Source organism: Mustela putorius, unplaced genomic scaffold, assembly GCF_011764305.1.
Source record: "Mustela putorius furo isolate JIRA1106 unplaced genomic scaffold, ASM1176430v1.1 tig00003898_pilon_pilon_pilon, whole genome shotgun sequence".
In the NCBI taxonomy this organism is placed as follows: Eukaryota; Metazoa; Chordata; class Mammalia; order Carnivora; family Mustelidae; genus Mustela; species Mustela putorius.
The window spans coordinates 34,039,876-34,064,491 of record NW_025422047.1 but is presented as its reverse complement, the minus strand read 5'-3'; the positions used below and the strand labels follow the sequence as shown (position 1 = coordinate 34,064,491).

Sequence of the window (24,616 nt, the reverse complement as noted above, 5' to 3'; positions counted from 1 at the left end):
TATTAAACCTTTCTAAGAAAACTAACTTGAGGAACACAGTACAATGTCCTTCCTTGGATGACTGGCATTGTTTATGTCGGTTTCCCTGATGATTTTCCGTTTCTCAGCTTATTCACACTTTAAGTTATTACATAAAGGAATCTATATTGATGGCATTAAAGATAAGATAAATAAAAGCATTAATTCTTATGTAAACTTACCAAGACAGACCTGGTGATTTTCTTCTTTTATTGTCTAAAAACAAATATATCAACCACTGTGATTTCCCCCCAAAATTATAAAACAAAATACCTTGACTTAGGTCTTCCTCAGCTAGTTCGTATTGCTTTAAACAACAGTAGAAGTGTGCTCTATTAAAATATACTGCGGCCCAGAAGGGACAGCTTTCAACCACATGTGCAAAATCTTCTTTGGCTTCTTTGTATCTCTCTAATATTGTATTTGCAATAGCTCGATTCATGGTAGCATATTCATTTTCTGGATCAAACCTTAAAGCTTTTGAGAAGTAGTCACTGGCCTATAAAATGTGAAGATGATGATAAGTTGAATATATTTTAATTGGCAGCTATGTAGCGATCTGAAGCACTTTTGATTCATGTATAAAACTGGTTAAAGTGTATTTGAACTTTTTTCTTTCTTTCTTTCTTTCTTTCTTTCTTTCTTTCTTTCTTTTTCTTTCTTTTTCTTTGTATGCCTGTGGTTCTATTTCCCTGGAACTGGGGACATATTAGCTGCGCAAATATTTCATCTAAAATGTGTCCAGCCAAAAGTCAGTTTGCTTTTTGTTATCACCTGTATTGGCAAATCTCAATAATGTCAGTGATAAAAATGTTCCTCTACTTACCCCTCAAGTCCCACACCTTTACACAGTACCAGAAAAAGGTAAAATATAAATCGGAAAAGGTCATAACATGATAAATATATGTTAGAAAATTAACATTTTTCATATACAAGCAGAGTATCCAAAAGCTAAAAAGGTAAATGAATTCTCCAAATAAGATTCTAAACCATACCACCAGGCTCACCCACCGCCCCACCCCCCATGGAGCACTAGGTGTTGTACGTAAACAATGAAAGTTGGAACACTGCATCAAAAACTAATGATGTATTTTATGGTGACTAATATAACGCAATAAAATTTTTTAAAAGATTCTAACCCATACCAAAAAGGGATAAAAATTTAGTGATGCTATGAAAGTTATGAAGAAGGAAGAGTGAGGGAAAAAATCAACTTGTCAAGAAGATCGAAGACTCTAGATTATTCTCTGTTCATCATCAAGAAGCAAAGAACCGTTTCAAGTGTGGTCTGTAGATTGGTTTTGGGGTCTTAGTCTGAGAAATCATTTCCTACAACTCTGTAAAGAGATTAAATACAGAAACTACGAGTAAACCATTAGTAACTTTTATAGCACTTCAACATAATTATGACATTCCAGGACATGAACATAATTCTAATAACTTGCTTATATTGTGTTTTAGCAAATTATTGATGAATAATAAGTTAGAAATTTTTAAATGGTCTTTCACCACAAATAGCTTCAGATGCTGCTTAGACATCCAACTAGACATCTCTTCTCTAATTCCATGAGGGTAAAAATTTGGTTCCTACTTTAAAATTTACTTCACTTAAAGGAAAAGTCATTTTTTACAATACAGATTGCTCTCTAATTTTTTACCATTCAGCTTTTCCCAACACACCACAGTCTTGCTTCTATCTATCTTCCCCTATTTTGTGAGTTCCACTCTTGCTAAGGCTGCAGATGTCCTCAAGCCCAATGGACATTTTCTAGTTCTTTACTTCCAGGACATTTCTGCGGCATGGACGCTCTTGAACTCTCCTTCCTTTGTAAAATTCTCTGTCCTTGGGACAGAGCATCTCTCTGGTTTTCTCTTACCTATATATCACTTTCTCTGTCTCCATCACTGAACTATTTTTCTCTATGTTTCCCAGGGATCTGACTTCAATTCACTTCCATCATGAGTGAAATGGAACACTGGTAGCATGGTGGCCAAGAGCTCAAACCACGGAGCTAGATTTCTAGGTTCAAATCCTGGCTCTACCACTTGTCATCTCTATGTCTTGGGTGAGTAGATAAAGCTCTTTTTGTCCCCAGTTTTCCTGTCTGTAAAATGGAAATAACAACTAGAACTCTACTTCCAGTTTTGCTTTTAGGATTAAGTGAGGTTAGTATATGAAGTATATACAAAATATCCATCTATCCTAAGGCAATTCTCCATGAATTTTGCTGCCTCTGACTTTTAAGAGGCAATTCGTTCAAGATTGTGTAACCCATCTCATTTTTGAATGGAACTATTCAACGCGCCAGCGAAGTGTGGTACAAGGATCTGTTAAGGGGATGGCAGAACTGACATCCTCCTGTGAAGGTCTTAAAGAGAATTCACTCGCAGACAGAAGACTGGACTCAGAATCATCAGAAATGAAGCAAGGAAATGACTCCAAGCAGGGCCAAGACTAAAAAGTAATTTAGGCTTCATTTTTTTTATTAATTAATTTATTTCAGCATAACAGTATTAATTATTTTTTCACCACACCCAGTGCTCCATGCTAGGCTTCATTTTAATTAATCAGTAAATGATCAATAAAGGCCACGCTATTCTACATCACAAAACCAGGACTTCAATCAGGTAGGAGTAAGTGCCTACCTCAGCTAAGATAAAATTCAGTAACGCACAATAATGTGCCTGTGAAAAATGTAAGTTTTTCTTATAGCTTCCAAAATATATTGTTGAGAAAATAAAAGCCTATCCATTTCATGAAGTAACTTGAAGTATAGGAGTAATGGTTGTGATGCAGTTCAAGTCCAAAGACACCTACCACAATGATGGTCTTGATTTTTTAACAATTGGTCTAATGCCCTAATATCTGTAATTAATTAAAAAGCAGATCCAGTTATCTTTGTAATGTCACTCATAGTTCATGATGCATGCACGTGACTCATCCAAAAGTGATTTAAAATTATTAAGTCACTAACTAATGCTGAAAGAAGCCAGAACATATCTAGGTTTGAACCCTCTAGAGATTATTTGATGTATTGAGGGACCCTTCTTCCTGCCCCTAAATCTTCCTTCCAGAACAGTTAGAAACAAAGGTTGAGGAGGTGGGGAGCAGGGGACAGAGCCATTTTCTCCAAAAAAAAGTTCTGTCTGCATTCAACTGTGCCCCAAGTCTCTGCCTTCCCCCATGGCGTAATCGATAACGTGTCCTGCTCCCTTCAAAGACCACCCCAGAAACTTCCAAACTTTAACCTCAGTTCTCTAAGATTTTGATTCTAATCATCCCTGCCACTTTCCTTCTGTCCCAACAATTTCTTCTTTTCTATTACATTTTTTATTAACACGGAACATGAATCACTATCCTTCATATTTACAAAATTAAGAGAACTTCTTACCACACTCTACCTCATTTCACTACTTCTCATTTCATGACTTCTCTTCACAGGACCTCCTGACCAGCTGAACTGCTGAATTCTTCACCTCATATTTCCTCCACAACCTTTACCTATCTAAGTCTCTGATTCACCACGGCCGCAACAACGTTCTTGCCAAAATCATCAGTGATTTCCTCCAACGCCCTCTTCCTTGACTTTCCTTTTTTCCCAGCCGCGCTCAACACAGGACACTTTTCCCTTCTTCAAGCACATTATTCTCAAGGTATTATCATACTGTCCTGCTTTTCTTCCCATCAGCCTGGCTGGATGCTCTCTTCTCAGTCTACTCTCTGGCATCTCCTCTCTGTTCCACTCTCAAACATTGGTGTTATCCCCAGAGCTTGCTCCTTAAACCGCTTCTCTCCACCTATACTTACCTATCCAGGCAATAGTCTCAGTCCCGCACATAGGCTCGCACTGATAGAATCATGCTTCTGTGAGACTGCCTTCGATCTTCGTCACTACTACTATTTTCTTGTTTGTTTTCTATTTGTTCCTCCAATAAGAAGTAAGTTCCATCAGAAAAAAAAAGTCTATGTTGTTTAACTCCATACTCTCAGGGTATTATTAATGCCTCATACATGGCAGGTACGTTATAAATATACGGAGATTGAAGGAATGAAGAGCTAAGTGGTATAAGGAAATATTTGCTAAACTTTTCCAGCAAAATAAAGGCAAGAACCATAGCCTCTTGGTACTTAAAGATGACTCAATGGATCATTTTATTAAGGGATCTGGTGGCAGTATTGGTGGCACAAGAGAACACAGAGGTTACAGGTCTCAGAAAATGCAAGCAAAAAAAAACACAAAAAACCCAAGCCTTTTTAAAATTTGTACATCAGGGGTGGTGCTTGGGTGGCTCAGTCAGTAAACTCAGGTCAGAACCCAGGGTCCTGAGATCAAGCCCTCCATTGTGCTCTCTGCTCAGCAGGGAGACTGCTTCTCCCTCTCCCTCTACTGCTCCCACCACCTTTGTGCTCTCTCACTCCTTCTCTGTCAGATAAATAAATAAAATCCTTAAAAAATAAAAATAAGATAAAATGAATACATTATCTTTGAAGGCAAGGATTGTGGAAAGTTCTGAAAAACACAGAGCTTGTGGTAGAAGCCTTCCCAGACTAGCTAGGCTAGAGAGGACATTTTGTAAAGTCCTTTGCCATAGCATCAAATGGAGCACAGGTTGGAGTTACCATGGCTCATCACCCTGCTTCTCATAAGAATATCTGCTATTTGACAAGGAACAAAATTTATCTCATCCAAATGTAACAGAAAAGTAATCTACCTGCCTTCATTGCAAAAACAAGGATAAAAAATCATAGCTTAATTTTTGGAAAGAAAATAAAAACTCACCGGATTAAAAAAAGTATTGCTACAACATAGATAAAAATTATAATATAACATTTCCAAATGAACTAGAAAAAAATTGTTAAAGGAACAATTGCATTTGAGAAAAAATAAATCAGTGATGAAGGATCTTGTCAGAAATGAGGCGGCCAGGAAGGTTTGACATGGGAATGAGATGAAACTAGGGGAAAAAAATTTTTTTAAGAAACCTGATCTATAAAGTCCACAAGGGATAATGGAGATTTCAGAGAACACAGGAGAGATTTAGAAGAGAGATGTGAAAAAGGAAAAAAAAAAAAAAATGAAACAAAACCTAAGAGATAGAAAACATTAGAAAAAATAATTGGTATATAGAAGTCAAAGGACATCTTAGATATAATAATTGGCATTCATTCACAATGAAGAGAAAAATGAAACAAAAACATTTTATACTGAATTCAATAAAACTTTTCTGAAATCTACATATTGAAAATGCACACTGTGTACTATGACGTACTTTGGCAAAACTTTTTACTTAAAAAAAATCTTTGATGATCTTGACAAAAAGAAGTCACGGATAAAAGAATTGAAAGTCAGGTTTGCAACAAAAAGATCATATTTTGACACCAACATACACCAGAATATAGCGAAACAATACTTAAGACACTCAAGGAAAGAAAAAGTGAGTCAGAATTTTAAACCCAGACAAGCTGCCTTAAGTTGTAAACACTGCAGGCAAACAGCTATGAACATAAAAAAAATTCAAGGAATATTGTTCTCATGAGCCCTTTCTCAGGACTCTGCTAGAAGATCAGTATCAGGCAACTGAGAAATGAGTGGTCAGGAGGGAAACTTTGGCAAAAAGCCTAGAGATGAGAACTGAATATACTTAACTGGAGAACTAAGACTAACATGTAAAATATGGGTAACAAAATGGTATGCAAATATTAAGTCCTTTGGTGGTAGAGGAATAATGAAACTCACAACAAAACGGGAGAGTAGAGACAGAATAGACAGCTGGCACCAACTGACACTGTAACACATTTAAGAATATAAATATTAATTTTTTAAGATTCTATATATTTATTTGACAGAGAGAGACAGCAAGAGAGGGAACACAAGCAGGGGGAGTGGGAGAGGGAGAAGCAGGCTTCCCGCTGAGCAGGGAGCCTGACACAGGGCTCTCCCTGGGCCCATGACCTGGCCAAAGGTAGATGCTTAACAACTGAGCCACCCAGGAGCCCCTAAAAAAAGATAAGTATTTTTTAGAAAAGAGAATACTATTAACTAAAATCAACAAACAGATGAAAGGGAGGAATAAGGGAAGAAAACATTAAATGATTATTTTATTGTTGTTTGTAATAGAAAAACTAAAGAAATAAGGAACTAAGAGTATAAAGATTACCTTTATAAAGGTAATCATTAAAACAAAGCTATAAACCTTCCTAAATATCAGAAATCCTTTAAAAATAATTAAATAAAGTAAACCACAGACTAAAATACATCAAATATAAATATACTGTGACATTAAATAACAGAACTAAATCAACCATGCCAAAATTATTTTATGATTATTATTAGTAGTAGTAGTATTACAAGCTAAGTATTTTCAAATTGCCATCTAAAGCAAAATGTAACTGTATTCTGTATAAAAGAGACACGAGCTGGAAATAAAGTATTCTGAACATTAAAAATAAAGGGAAGGGCAAAGGAATATCAGGCAAAAGCAAACCATTTGAAATCAGAGGTTATGATCTTTGTATCAGATGAAAGTGAATTTATACCCAAGAGCATTTTAAAGAAACAGAGGGCATTTGAAATGCATTCACAATGCACATGTAATGTATTTGAATATCCGTACATAAAATAATAATGTGGCAGCACTGTCCATAAAGCAGAAATTACAAGAGATGTAAAGAAAATTATAGAAGGCACACTAATTTAAACCTTTCCCACTCCAAAATAAACCAAATGGAAAACAAGTGTGAATACAGGCTAAATTAAAAACATAATTTATAAGGTAAGTCTTATATGGATATTTTTAACTCTATATCCTTATAGCAGAAATTCTTTTTTTGAAAAGTCCCCTGGAGTACTTTTTTTTTAAGTTGGCATGTACAAGAACACATTAAAACTCAATAAACTCCGAAATTAGAAAATGTAAAGCCTTTCTACCTGAACATTTTAAGTGTCCCGTTAATTTATTCAAAGGGGAAATAACATTTCATATGTAACATTTTAGGAAAACAAAAATAAAAAACATTACAGACTGAAATACATAGGATACTGCTAGAAGCAGTAGTTAGGGAAATGGCCTAAACTTAACACTCATCACAGTACAAATTAAAGGGTGACAATAAATGAATTAAACTTCTGACTCAGGCGCCGGGGTGGCTCAGTGGATTAAAGACTATACCTTCAGCTCAGGTCATGATCCCAGGGTCCTGGGATCGAGCCCCACATAGGGCTCTCCGCTCAGCGGCAAGCCTGCTTCCCCCCACCCCCCGCCTGCCTTTTTGCCTACTTGTGATCTCTCTGTGTTGATCAAATAAATAAATAAATAAATCTTTAAAAAAAAAAAAAAAAGATTTAAACTTCTGACTCAAGGATAGACAAAGAGCAAGATAAGTTGAAGATAAAGAACAAAAGAGTGAATATAAATAAAAAGTTGAAGTTGAGTTTGAATTATATTAGTGCATTACAGCTCAAATAAAATAAATTCAAAATATAAAAAATATCATCTAATAACCCAATAGTTTCATTTCAGACATTCTGAAAAGATTAAGATGTTATATAATCAGAACTGATATCCTTACCTCCTCACTCCCAGTCAAATGCTCATGTGACTGAAATTGAGAAATGTTAGCAATTAAGATGAGTTTGATAATCACATCAGTGAAAAAGAGTCTTGAAGGAAGTCTGAGATTTGTCTAAGTGGGGGCACAGAGAGAAAGAATTTTAGGCCAGAAGCTGACAATATTGGACAACAAGGCAATGGCCCACACTTGGGGAAAGTCCAGAGCAATGTTTACTGGACAAGTGTTGAATGGTTGATGATAATGAGGAGAATAAATCCATAGAAATGTGAACATGTAATAAATAATTACAAACACTCTTAGGAAAAAGAACTTTGTTAAAAAGAGCTAATAAATGATTAGCCTGTGACATAAGGATTGCTCTTTGGAAATTATATATAACAAAAAAAGCATTTAGTGTCAAAAAGAAAATGTTAAGGAAAACCCATTACCTGGGAAAACTGCCTGTGGTGAAAATAGATGTTTCCTGCATTAAAGTAAGCCAGTGAATATGTGGGGTTTAGAGAAATTGCTGCTTGATAGTCTCTCATTGCATTCTGTTTTTGACCCATAAACTCGTGAATCACACCACGATTTGTTAAGAATTCTGCTGTCGTATTGATCTGCAATATAATAGTATGAGTATTTAGCATCTAGGAACAGTATTTATCCCCAATTTCATGTCTGTAAAAATGAATGTTATGAAATCTACTTGTAGGAAACCAGTAATTTTATAGTGCTGGTGAAACCCCATTAGAGCAAATATTTTGAGAAAGGGCTTGGTGTGAAGTTGATTCAGTGTCAAACCTTTGTTGATTTGATTGCAATAAAACAAATAATCTTACTGCTATACTCAGTTCCTTTCGAAAGGATAGACGCGGTTGGCAGGAAGCTTATCTGTTTGACTCAGTGATATTAGAGAATAAATTAAATAGTTAACATGCTTATTTGTCCTAGGTAGTAGCAATCATCTTCCCATTCTTTTCTTTTTTTGGCAAGTAAAAATTACAAAATCCGCCTATTTATACAGAAACAGAATCCAAAAGCTAGAAGAAAAGGTTTTCTGTCACTGTATACAAAACCTGAGGCTTTGGTGTTTTGCATTCATTTTTATGACAAAATAATATTGATGTCCCATGAAACTATAAATTACATTTACTGAGAGGAATCAACATTTATCATGAGTTTGTATTTCAGATTTTAAATGTACTTAAGTTATAAAATTGGCAAGCCATAAAAATTATTTATTCTGGGAATCTCCTGGAAAAAATACAAATATTATTTCCCTACAAGTTACTTTAAAAAGTTACAGAGAACTTATGAATGATGCTACTCATTAATGGTGTTAATTGATGCTAATGATAATATCATCTAAGGGGATTTTTACCTTTATGGCATCATTAATGTCTTGAATTGCAGCAAAATTATCACCCATCTGAAGACAGACCACGGCTCTTCCTTCATAGGCTAAATAGCATTTTGGATCAACTTCTATGGCAATGGTAAAGTGATTCCAAGCTTTCTGGAATTTTCCTTGGGCCTAGAAAATTTTTCATTTACATAAAGTAGGAAATTGTCCATAACATGACAAATGTTTATGGTTCTAACCTAATCAAATAAAGCCTTTAGTAAGGGTAAATTTATATTGTGCTAAATCTAACCTATTTTAAACAAGGAAGTAGACTGTACTCTGAGTGCATTCAATTGACTAAATTACCTCTGAGTATTTATGCTAACATTTTAATTAATCAAAATAAATCTAATTGTCAGAGTCATCTCTTATGCCAGTCTTGGACAATATAAAATCATGGCCACCATAAAGTCATGGCCACTATATGAAACACTGATGTTTCTGACAATCACAACCACAAAATTTACACTGAAATCCATGCACAATAGGTAGAAATTGTATTTACTGCCTGGCATTGAATCTCCAGTTAAACATTTTATATACATATATAATGTTTATATATATATTGAATATAATAAAATAAATGTGTTTAATAAATAAGAGAAAAAATAATGGTGTGAAACCTATTTTGATAAACTGTACCAGCATCTGGAATTTTAGGGTACCTATACATAGTCCATGGAAAATGCATTTAAATCTGCCAAGTTTCTGTATATACAAACTTTAGCACCAACTGGAAAACAAGAAAAAAGTTAGGAGAGGGGCACTGTTAATTGAAAGGTATCTGAGTATTTCCTAGAGAAGACCAGGTAGCAACTGAACACCTCATCAGTGTAAGGTAGTGAGTTGATAAATGCACTGAGTCCAGAGTCTGTCCTTTGTATGCCTAGGCTAAAAATCTACCTTACCAGAATCTCAGAAGCTGAGAAGCTGAGTCACATTAACCAAACAGAGCCCAGTGACTCTTGCATAAAACTAGTAAGATAACTACACACTGTTCTTTAACACTGTTCTTTAACAGTTCTTTACACACTGTTCTTTAAGAGGCAAATCTTCTCCCTCTGGGCGAATTACGTGAAAATCAACACTGCCATAAGAAATTCAGTGGAGAAACAAGGAATATAAGAATATTAAGCTGCAAACAGCCTCACAATGGGATATCTGTCATCTGTTCCTGAAATCCTTTTTGACTAACCTCGATATCGCTAGTATGAGGCACATAGTAGGGAAATCTGTAAGAATTTGTTGAACAAATGGTTAGTCTTTCCCTTGGGCAGAACTTGGATGAAACGCTCTAACTCTCTTTTTTCAGTCCTTTCTTTCCTGATTCAATCCTTCTTCCTACTGAGTGTTTCTCAGTCTTCTTTCAGGTTGATACATACCAAGTGACATCTTCATAAAACAAAAATCTGATGTCATTGCTTTGGTTAATTATACTGGATTTCTTTTATTTTTTTTAAGATTTAATTTATTTATTTAACAGAGAAAGAGAGAGAGAGAGATTACAAGTAGGCAGAGCAGCAGGCAGAGAGGGGAGGAAGCAGGCTCCCTGCCAAGCAGAGAGCCCAATGTGGGGCTCGATCCCAGGACCCTGAGATCATGACCTGAGCCGAAGGCAGAGGCTTAACCCACTGAGCCACCCAGGTGCCCCTATACTGACATTTCTAACTGGCCTGCAAAGCCTTCACCTCCAGTCATTTTGTACTTTCTAGCCTGTCCTACTCCAATATTTGGGTCCTCTCTTTCATAAGACATTCGAATGGGTTGTTCACTGGGTCTTAGTCCCAACTCTTAAGTCTGACTGATTACCAGTCTGTCACACTCAATTTAAATGTTAATTTCTCAAAAAGTTCTCTCTTCCCCTTAAACAAATCTGAGTTTCCTTGTTACAAGTTGTTCTAAAACCCATCCTTTTCCTTTGTATCACGAGTATAATTAAATAACTTCATATGATTGCTTGATACTCATCTCTCTACTAAGTAGTAAACTCTTTAAGAACCAAGTATATTTGGTTCACTGCTGTATCCCTAGGCCCCTATCTTAGGGGCTCAGTAAAATGCCTACTGAATGCAATGAATGATGATGTTGACACATTTCATTGGATTGCAGTTAGCTCTTACAGCTTTGGGAGTCATCCTGTCTCTTCCAATTGACTTTATAAATTTCTACTGTAATCTAATAATGGCTAATTTTATGCTTAAGTCTCAGAGGGTGAACAAATTGTTTCCCTTATTAATGAGTTCTTGGGCATACCTCACTATAACCACCAATTCTAAAAATCACCTTCAGTATTATTGGATCAGCCAAACTCATTTTCAAATTAAAAAAAAATCAACTTTAATTGCAGATTATGAACAAAAATTTCTGCAGATTATGATAATTTGAGCACATTTTTTGCCCATTGTCTAAAATTTTAAATATTAAAAAAAGAAGAAGATTTAAAATTACTCAGTTCCTCCTCATGAAAAATATAACACACTTAGCACTTTATTCAAAGAATGTCACTACAAATTTTATTAATGCAAATAGGTTGGTGAGTGCATGTGTCAGGTCAGAGTGTTCCAGAAATCACTCAGAGACCTACTTGGTAACAGAGTAATGCTCTCCCGTCTTGCTGAAAGGACAAACACCTGGTCTCTTGCCTTCCCAGGATAGGCTCCCTGCCATCTGGAAGATGACCTAAATCCCTGTACAGTGGTTGTCTGACCCAGTGCATGGCTAAAAGCCACTTCAAAACTTTTGTACAGTGTTTTTCTCTCTAGCTTGTCATTAATTCAACAGGACAATACCTATGGAGCCCAAGTATAAGTTAGTGAAACAAATGTTAGCCACATTCTCATATGTGAAACTCATCAGGCAAATTTCAAAAGTTGTCTGTAAGTGTGGGGGTCAGGTAAAGCATTAAGAAAACTCGGGTTCAGAGGGTCCACACTTCACTAGTAGTTCAGGTCCCTGGATATGGTCCCCAGGCAGGCTCCCTCTAACTAATAAACCCTTTTGGAAGCTCTGATCTGGATACTGATAGTAAGGGAAAGGTAAAATGTACACAGCCAAAGAAAGAATATATATCCCTATCACCACTAAAGGGCTAAATATAGTCTTTCTCTTGTCCAAAAGGTGTTTTTATGGGCTAATATATTGTTATATAACGTTACCTGCAAATTATAACCCAGGCTAATTCTGGCGTTTATATATGTTGGATTAATGTGCAATGCTTTCAGAAAGTCCTTCTGTGCTTGTTTGGTGGCTTTCTCATGACCATATTCCATGTAAGAATTTCCCCGTCCAACATAAGCATCCAGAAAACATGGATTAATTTTAAGAGCCCAAGTGAAGAAATCAACAGCTTCTTCAAACTCTTTATTTCTGAAAATAAATGAAAATATTGATCCTTTCTAGTGAATTTTCTAAGTACTTTTCTATACATAATTTATTCATGAAGATTTGCTTTGACCCTTATAAAAAAAAACTTTCACTTTTTTTATTATCTATCATAGGAAGTAAGTTCATCTAACCTAAGAAAGTCTGACAGGGTCTTTGAAGATTTTGGTGACAGGAAAGAGGGAGGTAAGAGCCATTTTTACAACAGAATGTGTTGGGATGATATTTTAGAGTTCTTTTTTCAGAACTATAAATGTCTGAATAGCATTCATGAACTTATTTGATTGATGAAATATACTATTTAAATCAGAATAAAGTAAGTGCATTTATGTATTTAATATTTCCTCATACAATGAAAGGAACCAAATTTTTATCATATAGGAGGCCTTACTTCAGATCTTTTATAAAGGCAAACACTTTTTGTGGACACCAGGAAAGGAGAAAAGAAAAAAAGGAAAATGCATTTGATTTATTAAGTTACGAATAGATGTGACTAAATGATAACTCTCTCTCTCATCATTATTCTCTTGGGGAGTGAGGGCTAGAGAACAAATCAATCATTTGCTCATGGCCAGAGAGAGTCACTTTTCCATCTTGTATGTGTATCTAATAATTATACATTCAGTCTCAACTGGCACAGAGAACATCTAGGATCTTTTTTAAAAACTAGAACAAGGGAGCTAACACTGAGTAACTGCTAACTTACCAGGTACTGTGCTAAATGCTTTACGGTAACTATGCTCTTTCACTCAATCCCTCCACCAATTCCTAAGCTAGTCATACTTTTCTACATTTTATATATTGAAAGACAATGGCTCAGAAAGTTCGCACATAGAAAATAACACGGTAAACGGCGTAGTGAGGTTCAGCAGTGCATGTATCTAAGATTCAGACTTGGGTCAACAACTCCAAACTTCACGTTTTTCCACACAGTCATCTCTACCTCACATTCTTCACCTTTGACATGCCTGCAGTTGGTGCGCAAGATTTTATATCTCAGTAGTGTAGTCAGAAGGAAGGTGTGACGCTCAGAGCTAAACCTGAATGTGCAAATTAATCCTAATTGTTCAAAGCTGTTATGGGAAACAAATGTGCATGTGTGAAAACCATTTAGTAAAGAAATGCTCAATAAAGATTATCATCTTCTCCCACTCCCTTCATTACTTTCTCAAAAAGGCTTCAAAATTTAACAAGATGCATCACTACTTTACAAATTTTTCCTTTATAAAATACATGGAACCAAGGGAAACTGTTCTAGAGACTGTCATCTCCTAGATATTATTCAGGAATATTCCTTAAAGTACTGTTTCCCAAACTTCAGCCCCTCCTTGGTGACAGTTGCCCTATGTTCTACCTATACTATCATTTACTGAATATTTTTCTTTAAGTCAAATCACCATTTTACTTATTTCAAAAAACAATTTCAATCCCATAACTATAAAATTATTTATTTAATACCATAAACAGAAAGCAACCATAAAAATAAACAAGTATTGGTGTTGGATACTACAGTAGTCTGTAGAAAACTGAACCTGAGGGCTGGACCATCTCTTAGAAAATGTAGGAAAAACAGAAAGACTAGCTTTTAGCTGAGACTTTCTCCTTGACATATTCAGAAGGTTTGAGAAAGAACTCATTTTGAAATTGAAAAGCACTCCAATATCTCACAATGTGATTGAATATTTTTAATGCCTGTCTAAGCCATGAAGAATAATTGAGGTACTTACGATATTTATTCCATGTTTTGGCAAACACTACCCAAAGGTGGGGCATCAAGTGTTCTGCCAGAAAACTGTACAAGAAGCAGCAGTGAAATACCAGGAAAACTTGGCCTCTGATAATTCAGACAGGCAGAAAGTGAACACTCATGTATATGAGCCAATTGTATCTGTTCAGTTCTCTGTGGATTGTTACTAAGAAAACATAGGTTTATTTCCCTCAGTAGCTTAGAGTGAAATTGTGCTTCTCTCCTGATAACTGGCACTAGTGGAGAGGTGAAAGTTCACTAAATAAGAGTAACAATGCCTGAGGTTGTGTTCTGTTTACAGAGATCTTTTCCTCTGTACCTCTCAATCCCCTTCGCCTATTTCTCTCATTATCCACCCCTGTCCTCACTGGTAGCCACCAATCTGTTCTCTGTATTTATGAGGATGTTTCTGTTTTTGTTTGCTCATTTGTCTTGTTTTTTCAATTTCCACATTTAAGTGAAATCATACCCTATTTGCCTTTCTCTGTCTGATCTATTGGACGTAGCATAATATCCTCTAGGTCCATTTATGTTGTTGCAAATGGCAAGATCTTTTCTTTTTTTAATAGCTGAGTAATTCCATTGTGTTCATGCTTGTGTGTTTGTGTCTGCGTGTGTCTGGGTGTGTGTATTGTATCTTTACCCATTCATCTATCCAAGGGCACTTGTGTTACGTCCATATATTGACTATTATAAATAATGCCACAATAAATACATGGTTGCATAGATCTTTTCAAATTAGTGCTTTCATTTTCCTTGGGTAAAATAATGGAATTACTGGATCATACAGTATTTCTTTTTTTAAGGAAACTCCTTAATGTTTTCCACACTGGTTGTACCAGTTTACATTCTAACAGTGCACTAGAAGGTTCCCTTTTCTCCACATCTTCACCAACACTTGTTATTTCTTGTTTTTTGGGTACCAACTAAGATGACTGGCATGAGGTCATTTCTCCTTGTGGTTTTAATTTACATTTCCTTGATGATCAGTGATGTTGAGCATCTTTTCATGTACCTGTTGCCATCTGTATGTTTTCTTTGGAAAAATATCTATACCAGTTCTCTGCCCATTTTAATCCAGTTATTGGGGGGTTGGTGTTACGTTGAATAAATTCTTTACATATTTCAGATATTAACCCCTTGTCAGATATATCATTTGCAAATACTTTCTCCCATTCAATAGGTTGCCTTTTCTTTTTGTTCATAGTTTCTTTTGCTGTGCAAAACTTTTTATTTTGGTGTATTCTCCATAGTTTGTTTCTGCCTTTGTTTCCCTTGCCTGAGGAGACATTTCAAAAAAAAAAAAAAAAGTCACAAGGCTGGTGTCCAGGAGATTATGGTTATGTTTTCTTTTGGGACTTTCATGGTTTCACGTCTCACATTTAGGTTTTAATCTATTTTGAGTTCCTTTTTGTGTATGTGTAATAAAGTAGTCCAGTTTCATTCTTCTGCATGTAGCTGTCTAGTTTTTCCAACAGCATTTATGAGAATCTGTCTCAAAAACAGACTGCCTTTTCCCCCATTGTATATTCTTGCCTCTTTTGCGTAGATTAATTGATTATACAAACATGAATTTCTTTCTGGGTTCTCTATCCTGTTCCATTCATCTATGTGTCTACTTCTGTGATAGTACCATACTATTTTTATTACTACAGTTTTGTAGTATAGTTTGAAATCTGGGACGGTGATACCTCCAGCTTTGTTCCTCTTTCTCAAGATTACTTTGGATAACAAATTCTTTATCAAGAATGATTAGACAGCAGTGATTCTGTATAAAATGCATTTAGCTGATAGGTTGTTGTGCTCAGTATTTCCATCTATGTGTAGCAGCAAATTATTTACTTATCATGCATACCTATGGTGATTAAGCAAACTGAAATTTCCACAGCAATCTCAGTTCTCTCATCATTTTCTTATATATCATTGAAATGCTTCTAGTATATTGACATCCAACTGCATCAAACACACTTCCCCACTCATACCCAGGTGGAAATTAAAAATCTTTGTGAGTACATATACCAATATATGGTTTATAAAATACAGTATCACTTTTTGTATAAACTAATCAATTTTAAAAGAAAAAATAAGACAATAATTGAAGCTATTTTTCCATACCTATCTAGTTATCATGCCTATAGTTATTGTTGTTGTTGTTATTTTTTATTTTAGTTAACCTACAGGGCAGTATTGTTTTCTGGAGTATAGTTCAGTAGTTCCTCACTTACATACAACACCCAGGGCTCATCATACTGAGTGCCCTCTTTAATACCCATCACCCATCTAGACCATGCTCCACCCACACCCCTCCATCAAGCCTGTTCTTTATCATTAAGAGTCTCTTATCGTTTGTTTCCCTCTCACTTTTTTTCCATATGCTCATCTGTTTTATCTGTTTTGTTTCTTAAATTCCACATATGAATGAAAGCATATGGTATTTGTCTTTCTCTGACTTATTTTTCTTAGCTTAATATACTCTAGAACCATACATGTTGTGCAAGTGGCAAGATTTCATCTTTTTTATGGCTGAGTAATACTCCTGTCTGTGTGTGTGTGTGTGTACACCACCTCTTCTTTATCCATTCATCAGTTGATGGACAAATGGACTCTCCATAGTTTAGCTATTGCTGACAATGCTGCTTTAAAAATCAGGACGTATGTACCCCTTTGAGTCTGAATTTGTGTATCCTTTGGGTAAATATCTATTAGTGCAATTACTGGATCATAGGGTAGTTCTATTTTAGCTTTTTTTTTTTTTTAAGATTTTATTTATTTATTTGTGAGAGAGAGAGAGTGAGAGAGAGCACAGGCAGACAGAGTGGAAAGCAGAGTCAGAGGGAGAAGCAGACTCCCTGCGGAGCAAGGAGCCCGATATGGGACTCGATCCCAGGACGCTGGGATCATGACCTGAGCCGAAGGCAGCTGCTTAACCAACTGAGCCACCCAGGCGTCCCCTATTTTAGCTTTTTGAGGAACCTTCATACTGTTCTCCAGAGTGGCTACACCAGTTTGCATTCCCACCAACAGTTCGAGTGTTCCCCTTTCTCCACATCCTTGCAAAAACCTGTTGTTTCTTGTGTCATTAATTTTAGCCTGACTGGTGTGAGGTGGTATCTTATCATGGTTTTTATTTGTATTTCCCTGATGATGAGTAATGTTGAGTGTCTTCTCATGTGTCTTTAACTATCTGGATGTCTGCTTTGAAAAGTGTCTATTCATGTCTTCCACCCAATTCTTAACTGGATTATTTGGTTTTGGGGTGTTGAGTTCAGTAAGTTCTTTACAGAATTTGGATACTAATTCTTTATCAGGTATGTCATTTGAAAACATCTTCTCCCATTCCATAGGCTGACTTTTAGTTTTGTTGATTGTTTCCTTTGCTGTGCAGAAGATTTTAATCTTGATGAAGTCCCAGTAGTTCATTTTTGCTTTTTTGTTTCCCTTGCCACCAGCAACATGTCTAGTAAGAAGTTGCTACAGCCAAGGTCAGAAAGATTTCTGCCTATGTTCTTCTCTAGGATTTTGATGGATTCTTGTCTCAATTTTGGTCTTTCCTCCATTTTGAATTAATTTTTGTGTATGGTGTAACTAACTGGTCTAGTTTCATTCTTCTGCATGTTGCTGTCCAGTTTTCCCAATACCATTTGTTGAAGAGACTGTCCTTTTTCCATTGGATAGTCTTACTTGTTTTGTCCAAGATTAGTTGACCATATAGTTGTGGGACAATTTCTGGGTTATCGATTCTGTTCTGTTGATCTATGTGTCTGTTTTTGTGCCAGTACTATACTGTCTTGATGATTACAGCTTTGTAATATAACTTAAAATCAAGAATTGTGATGATTCCAGTTTTGTTTTTCTTTTTCAAAATTGCTTTGGCTATTCAGCATCTTGTGGTTCCATACAAATTTTAGGACTGTTTGTTCCAGCTCTGTGAAAAATGCTGGTGGCATTTTGATAGAGATTACTTTGAATGTGTAGATTGTTTTGGGTAGTATAGGCATTTTAACAATATCTGTTCTTCCGATCCATGAACATGGAATGCTTGTTCATTCCTTTTTGTCCTCTTCAATTTCCTTCATATGTGCTTTGTAGTTTTCAGGGTACAGATTTTTTACCTCTTTAGTTAGGCTTATTCCTAGGTATTTTAATGTTTTGGGTGCAATCGCAAATGGGACTGATTCCTTGATTCTTTTTTCTGCTGCTTTATTATTGGTGTATAGAAATGCAACTGATTTCTGTGCATTGATTTTATATCCTGTAACTGCTGAATTCATGTTTGAGTTCCAGCAATTTGGGGGTAGATTCATCTGGGTTTCCATACAAAGTATCATGCCATCACTGAAGAGTGAGAATTTGACTACTTCTTTGCCAATTTAAATGCTTTGTATTTCCTTTTGTTGTCTGATTGCTGAGGCTAGTACTTCTAGTCTATATTGAACAATAATGGTAAGAGTGGGCATCTCTGTCATGTTCCTGATCTTAGGTGGAAAGTTTTCAGTTTTTCCCTAATGAGAATGATATTTGCTGTGGGTTTTTTGTAGATGGCTCTTATGATACTGAGGTATATTCCCTCTATCCCTACACTGTGGAGAAAGTTTTAATTGAGAGGATGCTGTATTTTGTTAAATGCTTTTTCTGCATCAATTGAGAAGATCATATGGCTCTTGTCCTTTGCTTTATTAATGTGATATACCACGTCGATTGATTTGCAAATGTTAACTACCCTTGCTGTCCAGGGATAAATCCCACTTGGTCATGGTGAATAATCCTTTTCATGTCCTACTGGATCCTATTGATTAGTATTCTGGCGAGTAATTTTGGTATCCATGTTCATCAGGGATATTGGTCTGTAATTCTCCTTTTTGCTGGGGTCTTTGTCTGGTTTTGGGATCAAGGTAATGCTGACCTCATAGAATGAATTTGGAAGTTTTATTTCCATTTCTATTTTTGAAACAGCTTCAGAAGAGTCCTATTAACTCTTCTTTAAATATTTGGTAGAATTCCCCAGGGAAGCCATCTCTCCCTGGACTCTTGTTTTTTGGGAGCTTTTGATTACTGCTACAATTTCTTTGGTGGTTATGGGTTTGTTCAGAGTTTCTATTTCTTCCTGTTTCGGTTTTGGTAGTTCATAAATTTCCAAGAATGCATCCATTTCTTCCAGATTGACTAATTTATTGGCATCTAGTTGTTCATAATATGTCCTTAAAATTGTATTTCCTTGGTGTTGGTCATTATCAGTAGACATGGTGTCAGCTAGTTGTTTGTGCTGGTCCTCTAGGAGAGAGGCTGTTGTGCTGATTCTCTGGCTGAATTGTTTCAGTGGAAATGTGCCTCCAGGGCATGGGGGTGGGAGGAAGGGGGGGCTTGGTGTAAGGAGCTCCAGCTTCCTCTGGGTGGCATTGGTTTGCTTCCTGAAGGCTAATGGTGCTGTTGGGCAAGATGAGTATGGTGGTGCCCTGATCTTTAGCCTCCAAGCTGAAAGTCTGTGCCCCTACTTTTCAGTGCACCTTCATGGAAGAGCAATCAATCACCCCTCGCGTGTCCCCAATTTCTCTCAGAACCCTGCATTCATTCTGCCTGTGTCCAAACTTCCCCACTTCTATGCCTGGGAACAGTGCAGCGTGTTGGAGCCACCCATTCTTTCAACCCAGGGAATCTTCAGACTATGCTTTCAGTCCTGAGATTCTACCTGACTTTGTCACCTGAACACCTTTAAGCCAGGCATGTCCTCCATGGCAGTGGACTACTAAACATCCAGATTTTGCACTCCACGGCTTCTAATACTTTGTGGCAGCCTCTGTAAGTAGTCTCCCTCCCCACAAATATATCCACAGCCATATCTCCCCTAAGTCAACTCCACATCTCTTACTTTCCAAAGGTGGTCACTTTGCTACTTATGGACTTGCAGTTTTTGTTTTCACAGACCTCTGATTGATTTCTTGGGTGTTCAGAATGACTTGATAACTATCTAGCTGTGTTCAAGGGATGAGAGAAGCTTCGGGTCACTCTACTACTCTGCTATCTTAACTCCTCTATAAGCACTAAAGTTTAATGAGCATCTAATCTATTCAGACTAAGTAAATAATTATTAAACCCTAAAGTTAGAAAGAGACCTTGAAAGACACATAGCAACCTCTTCAAAGATGACAATGACAAAAATCAAGTCCAGAGAAGGTGACATTGCCAAAACCAGAGACTTCCCAGCCCCCTTACAAATAGAAAGAAAGAAAGACAAACAGAAAGGCAACTTAGAAAAAGCAGTCTCATTTTTTTGAATATGTAGATATCACACAAAATCCTAGATTGAAGCCTTTGTTAAACAATCACATGGCAGTTAAAGAACAGAGGACGTGGTCAAGTATCTAGAACAGGATATATATCCAGCCAAGACATAAATTATTAAGCATCAATTACAAATATGAAAAATTTAAAATTAGCTTTTTTAAATAAAATGTGTTTTGATAAATATAAAATAATATGATCACTGAGAAAGGTGCATGGTTATCATTAGAGTGTCCATAACTATGGACCATGTGCTGAGTGTGCAGGCAAGGCCACAGACATAAAAGCCCACTGCATTTTCCAAATTAATCACATACGTGACCAGATGTGCCCTACTGAGTTGTACAAATAAATCATAAATACCTCCCAATACTAAAGAATGTGGCTTGCAGAGTCAAAGGTTCAAAATTACTTTATGCAAATATTAAAAAGAACAAAATAGACATTAAATAGACATTCTGGGATAAAAAGTGGCTAGGACGTGTTACTGAGTAAATCAGGCTTTCCCTCTGTGGCATTTTTTTTTTTTTTTAAATCTGAAAGTGCCTTTCTCAAAGAGATCTAAAAATTAACTCTACCATAACACTCTTAGTAACCAAATTGGACAACAAGTAGGATATTCAGCCTAAGGAATGTTGTCTCCTAGCAACCACAAGAGTGAGAGCCAGATATATACAAAGGCATACTTCAAAAGTCTGCAACCCCATGAGTTCAAAGATCAAAGTCCTAAAATTTAAAGATTTATTCCTTTTTTTGAATTTTCCAAATGGGAAAACTTTTACTTTCCCCACTATAAGACATCAATAATGAATCTCAGTACTTAGAAACCAAGCTGCTGTGGTATAAGCATATTATAGCTTACCTTGAAAAGCAAAAATACTTTTCCTGGAATAAATATAACCAATCACTAAACATTCCTTATTGCTAAATTCAGTAAAACTTAAAACACATGGAATTGGGACTGTGAGTTATCAGGGCTTTACTGTTGATTTAAATTCTACTTTTATTAAAGGACAATAGAGATTCCAGTCGGCTGATGAAAGTTGGGTTATTTGGAATTGCAAAGCAGTATCAGCTTAAGGAGGCTCTGCCATATAGACCCAGTGATTACATTTCATAAAAGAGCTCAGGAACTGACACAGAGAGAACTTTAGTGTCTCTAATAGTTGCTAAACATAAAAATGAGGCTGAGAGAAATTTTGGAGTCTTTTTTTTTTTTTTTTTTTTTTTTTTAATTTTAAGAGAATACAATGACCTCAGACATTTTTGGTCTGCACTCACCCACCAAAACAAATACATCAGTCATCATTATTCCATCTCTTTTTAAGAATGACAATTACCTAAAGAGATGAATTGTACAAAGGTTCCTGGATTAATATAGACAATGGTGTGACTATGTTTTGCTTTCTATATAAAATTAAATGTCTGAGACCCGTTTAGGCTTTTTACCTCAATGACACCTTTTACAAGTAGCAATTATTATATTACTATGTTCATAAAATTAAAAGTCTGACTTTCGAAGAAAAATGTAGCTGTACTATCTGTGTCCTAAAGGGGGGAAAAAAAGAATGCTGATTTCCTAAATAATTCAAACTATGTTCTATTCTCTAAACTGGATATTTACACAGCCTAGCTTACATAATTTGTGAATATCCAAGTTTCTCCTCCAATTAATTGCTGTTGTTTCATGAAAAATAGTACTGTAAACTATCACTTAATCGAATATATCTCATCCTACCAAAAAATCTTCATGGCTAAATCTCTATGCTTTTTAAAGCAAAATGATCAGAAACTAAGTTTTAGATGCCAAATGTATATGTAGAAACATAAACACTACTGTTAACAAAATCTACCTACTCTCATATTATCTGAGTAACTTTTAAACCGATTGTCATCTATATTTGAGCCTATTCTTTTCTCCCCTTCTCTAACTTTTTTTTTTTTTAAGTAGCCCCCAATACAGCCCCTAACACAGGGCTCAAACTCATAAACCTGAGATCAAGACCTAAGCTGAGATCAAGAGTCAGGATGCTTAACTGACTGAGCCACCCAGGTGCCCCATTACTTATTTTTATAATAACCCCAGAAACAGGTAATAATGTTTTAAGTAATTAGTTTTTTATAGATTTTCTTATATTTTGGGGATATTTACTGGTATTGTTGTAATTAGTTTTAGATTTACGACTATGTTTTCTAAATGCAAAATTTTCTTGAGACTATGTTTTGAAATCACTCTCTCTTCCAGGAAACAGGCTTTATAAAAGTTAGTTCCATTTTATGAACAAAATTAATTAATTTTATTTTGTTCTTAGCTATTTCAAGCTATGCATGATTTTATTCTGTATATTACCAAGGTCCTTTCCAGTAATGGGGTTGTATCAGATGGGTTCCCCAATGCCATGAGGCAGTTATTTCTTGGAAGACTTGGCTAAATCATTTATTATAATGACACACTCAGGGGGGCTCCCCACTTCTCTACAGGGAATCTTTGTGTCTCTCCCCATTTTTATACTCTTAGTTCCACAACATTTTCCTGTTTCTTTTATTCTTCTATCATTATAAATATGATGGTTCTACCTGCTTTCACATCAACATAAATTGCACTCCATACCTGTGATAGCACATGGCAGTTGCTTGACAAAGGCTCACATTAGTCTTGCTTATCAGTGCAGCTTGTTTAAAATCCTGAAATAGTTTTATAAACTGTTAATTTTATTACATTATCTTTTGTGCTTTCTTAAACTTCCTTCTAACTTTGATTCTACCATGAATATACTTAACACAAACATTAAAATATACATCTTCCTCAAACTTTATTTTTCATTTTAGTATCACAGCTAATGAGAATGGATGGAACAGAGGAAACCCATAACTGAAAAGTCACTCAGAATCTTATGCTACTGGTTTCCACTTTCCCTGTGGCTTTGCCCTGCTCTGTGTAATGAGTTACTTCATCTGCTTTCTTTTTATTGTTTTTTCCCAGTGCACATCACCAGAGACTTCCCCTTCTACATAGAAATGGAAATTCACTTGGAGATAAGTTTTGGCAGTGTATGTTTAGAGGACAAACAGGCACCTAGGCCCAGGAAAGTGTGTAACTGGGTGGTTTGTGTGGATTGACTAACGCTGCTCCTACTTTGTAATCCACACTTCTGGGAAGAAGTATGTTGTTTTGTCCAGAGATCCTAGAAGCTCTTGAGAGGAAGCAATGTAAACTCTAACCCCAAGATTTTGAGTTAGAGAAGTCAGCTAGGATAGACCTGAATGGCCCTGGGGAGGAGGAGGTTAAGAGAATAAAAAGTGCTAAGCCCACAAAAGGTCCTGACTTTGTGGCCCTAACACTCACTGTCCTCTCTTAGGCACTGAAGAGGAGCTAACCTTCATAGGTGGTCTCCCTCTCCTTCTCCTTCTCCCTTCCGCTTTCCTTCTCTTTGCTCCTCTTTCATCCACCAACCTTCCCAGGCTGTGCCACAGGGAGGAAGCTGGCTGTCTTGTGCGGGTAGAATGAGATTTCTGCAAATACTTGTGTGAAAGAGGAAGCAATAGGGTCAAATTAACACTCTACGAGCCCTTCCTAGGACTCTAGGAGGGTATGAGTCACATCGACCAATCTGTGACTGCAGACTCCCCATTTAGATTCCTCAAGTATATTTTGATATTAAATGGAAATATTTAGGAAAAAACAAGTTATTGTCTACTCAAATATAATCTAACCAGATATGCTGCCAGCTAGCTGCCCTACAAAGATTGATTTTGCTAAAATGGAGGCAAATTTACAAGGGTCAGATTCGTTACAAACATTCTTATTAATTTGAGGGCTGTGTGGAGTGACTACTAACTTAAAAGATGGAGAATACCAAGTTTTATTTTGTAATCAGATATAATTTACAAATGGCAACTTGACTTTACATACATAACTGTTATTATGCTATATGGAAATTAGGCATTAATTATCAGCAATAGATATAAATGATCCCTGTTAGCATTACTTAGAATAAAGCTAACAGAATTTTTATGGTTTTTCTTGTCTGCATGAATCTTTTCTCTAATATGGAGATCATAAAAAACAAACCACATGAAGTCACTCACATACAAAGCGAAATCCCAACTCCTATTCCCTCCACTGATGAGTTTATTTGTAAAGACCTTCACCCACACTGTCTCACTTTCTGTGTCAGAAGGTGGACTCTTGACTTTATTCCTCCCTGTCTCCTCTGGAAACTTGCTCCTC

At 36.1% G+C, this 24,616-nt stretch overlaps 1 protein-coding gene across 3 annotated transcripts in view; it reads right to left on the bottom strand.

The window, feature by feature from the left end:
* The window catches only part of TTC6 (tetratricopeptide repeat domain 6), a 228,482-nt gene that overhangs the window by 4,727 nt on the left and 199,139 nt on the right, over positions 1–24,616 (bottom strand). For 2 of the 3 annotated variants that reach the window (XM_013046238.2, XM_045067623.1), the window contains 5 exons: positions 22,997–23,070; positions 12,134–12,344; positions 8,955–9,107; positions 8,020–8,190; positions 292–517 (listed from right to left, as the gene is read on the bottom strand). In XM_013046238.2, the coding sequence (XP_012901692.1) occupies positions 292–517; positions 8,020–8,190; positions 8,955–9,107; positions 12,134–12,344; positions 22,997–23,070 (835 nt within the window). Of the gene's footprint in view, positions 1–291; positions 518–7,431; positions 7,619–8,019; positions 8,191–8,954; positions 9,108–12,133; positions 12,345–22,996; positions 23,071–24,616 lie in introns of those variants that run through there. The other variant, XM_045067622.1, reaches the window with a different exon arrangement.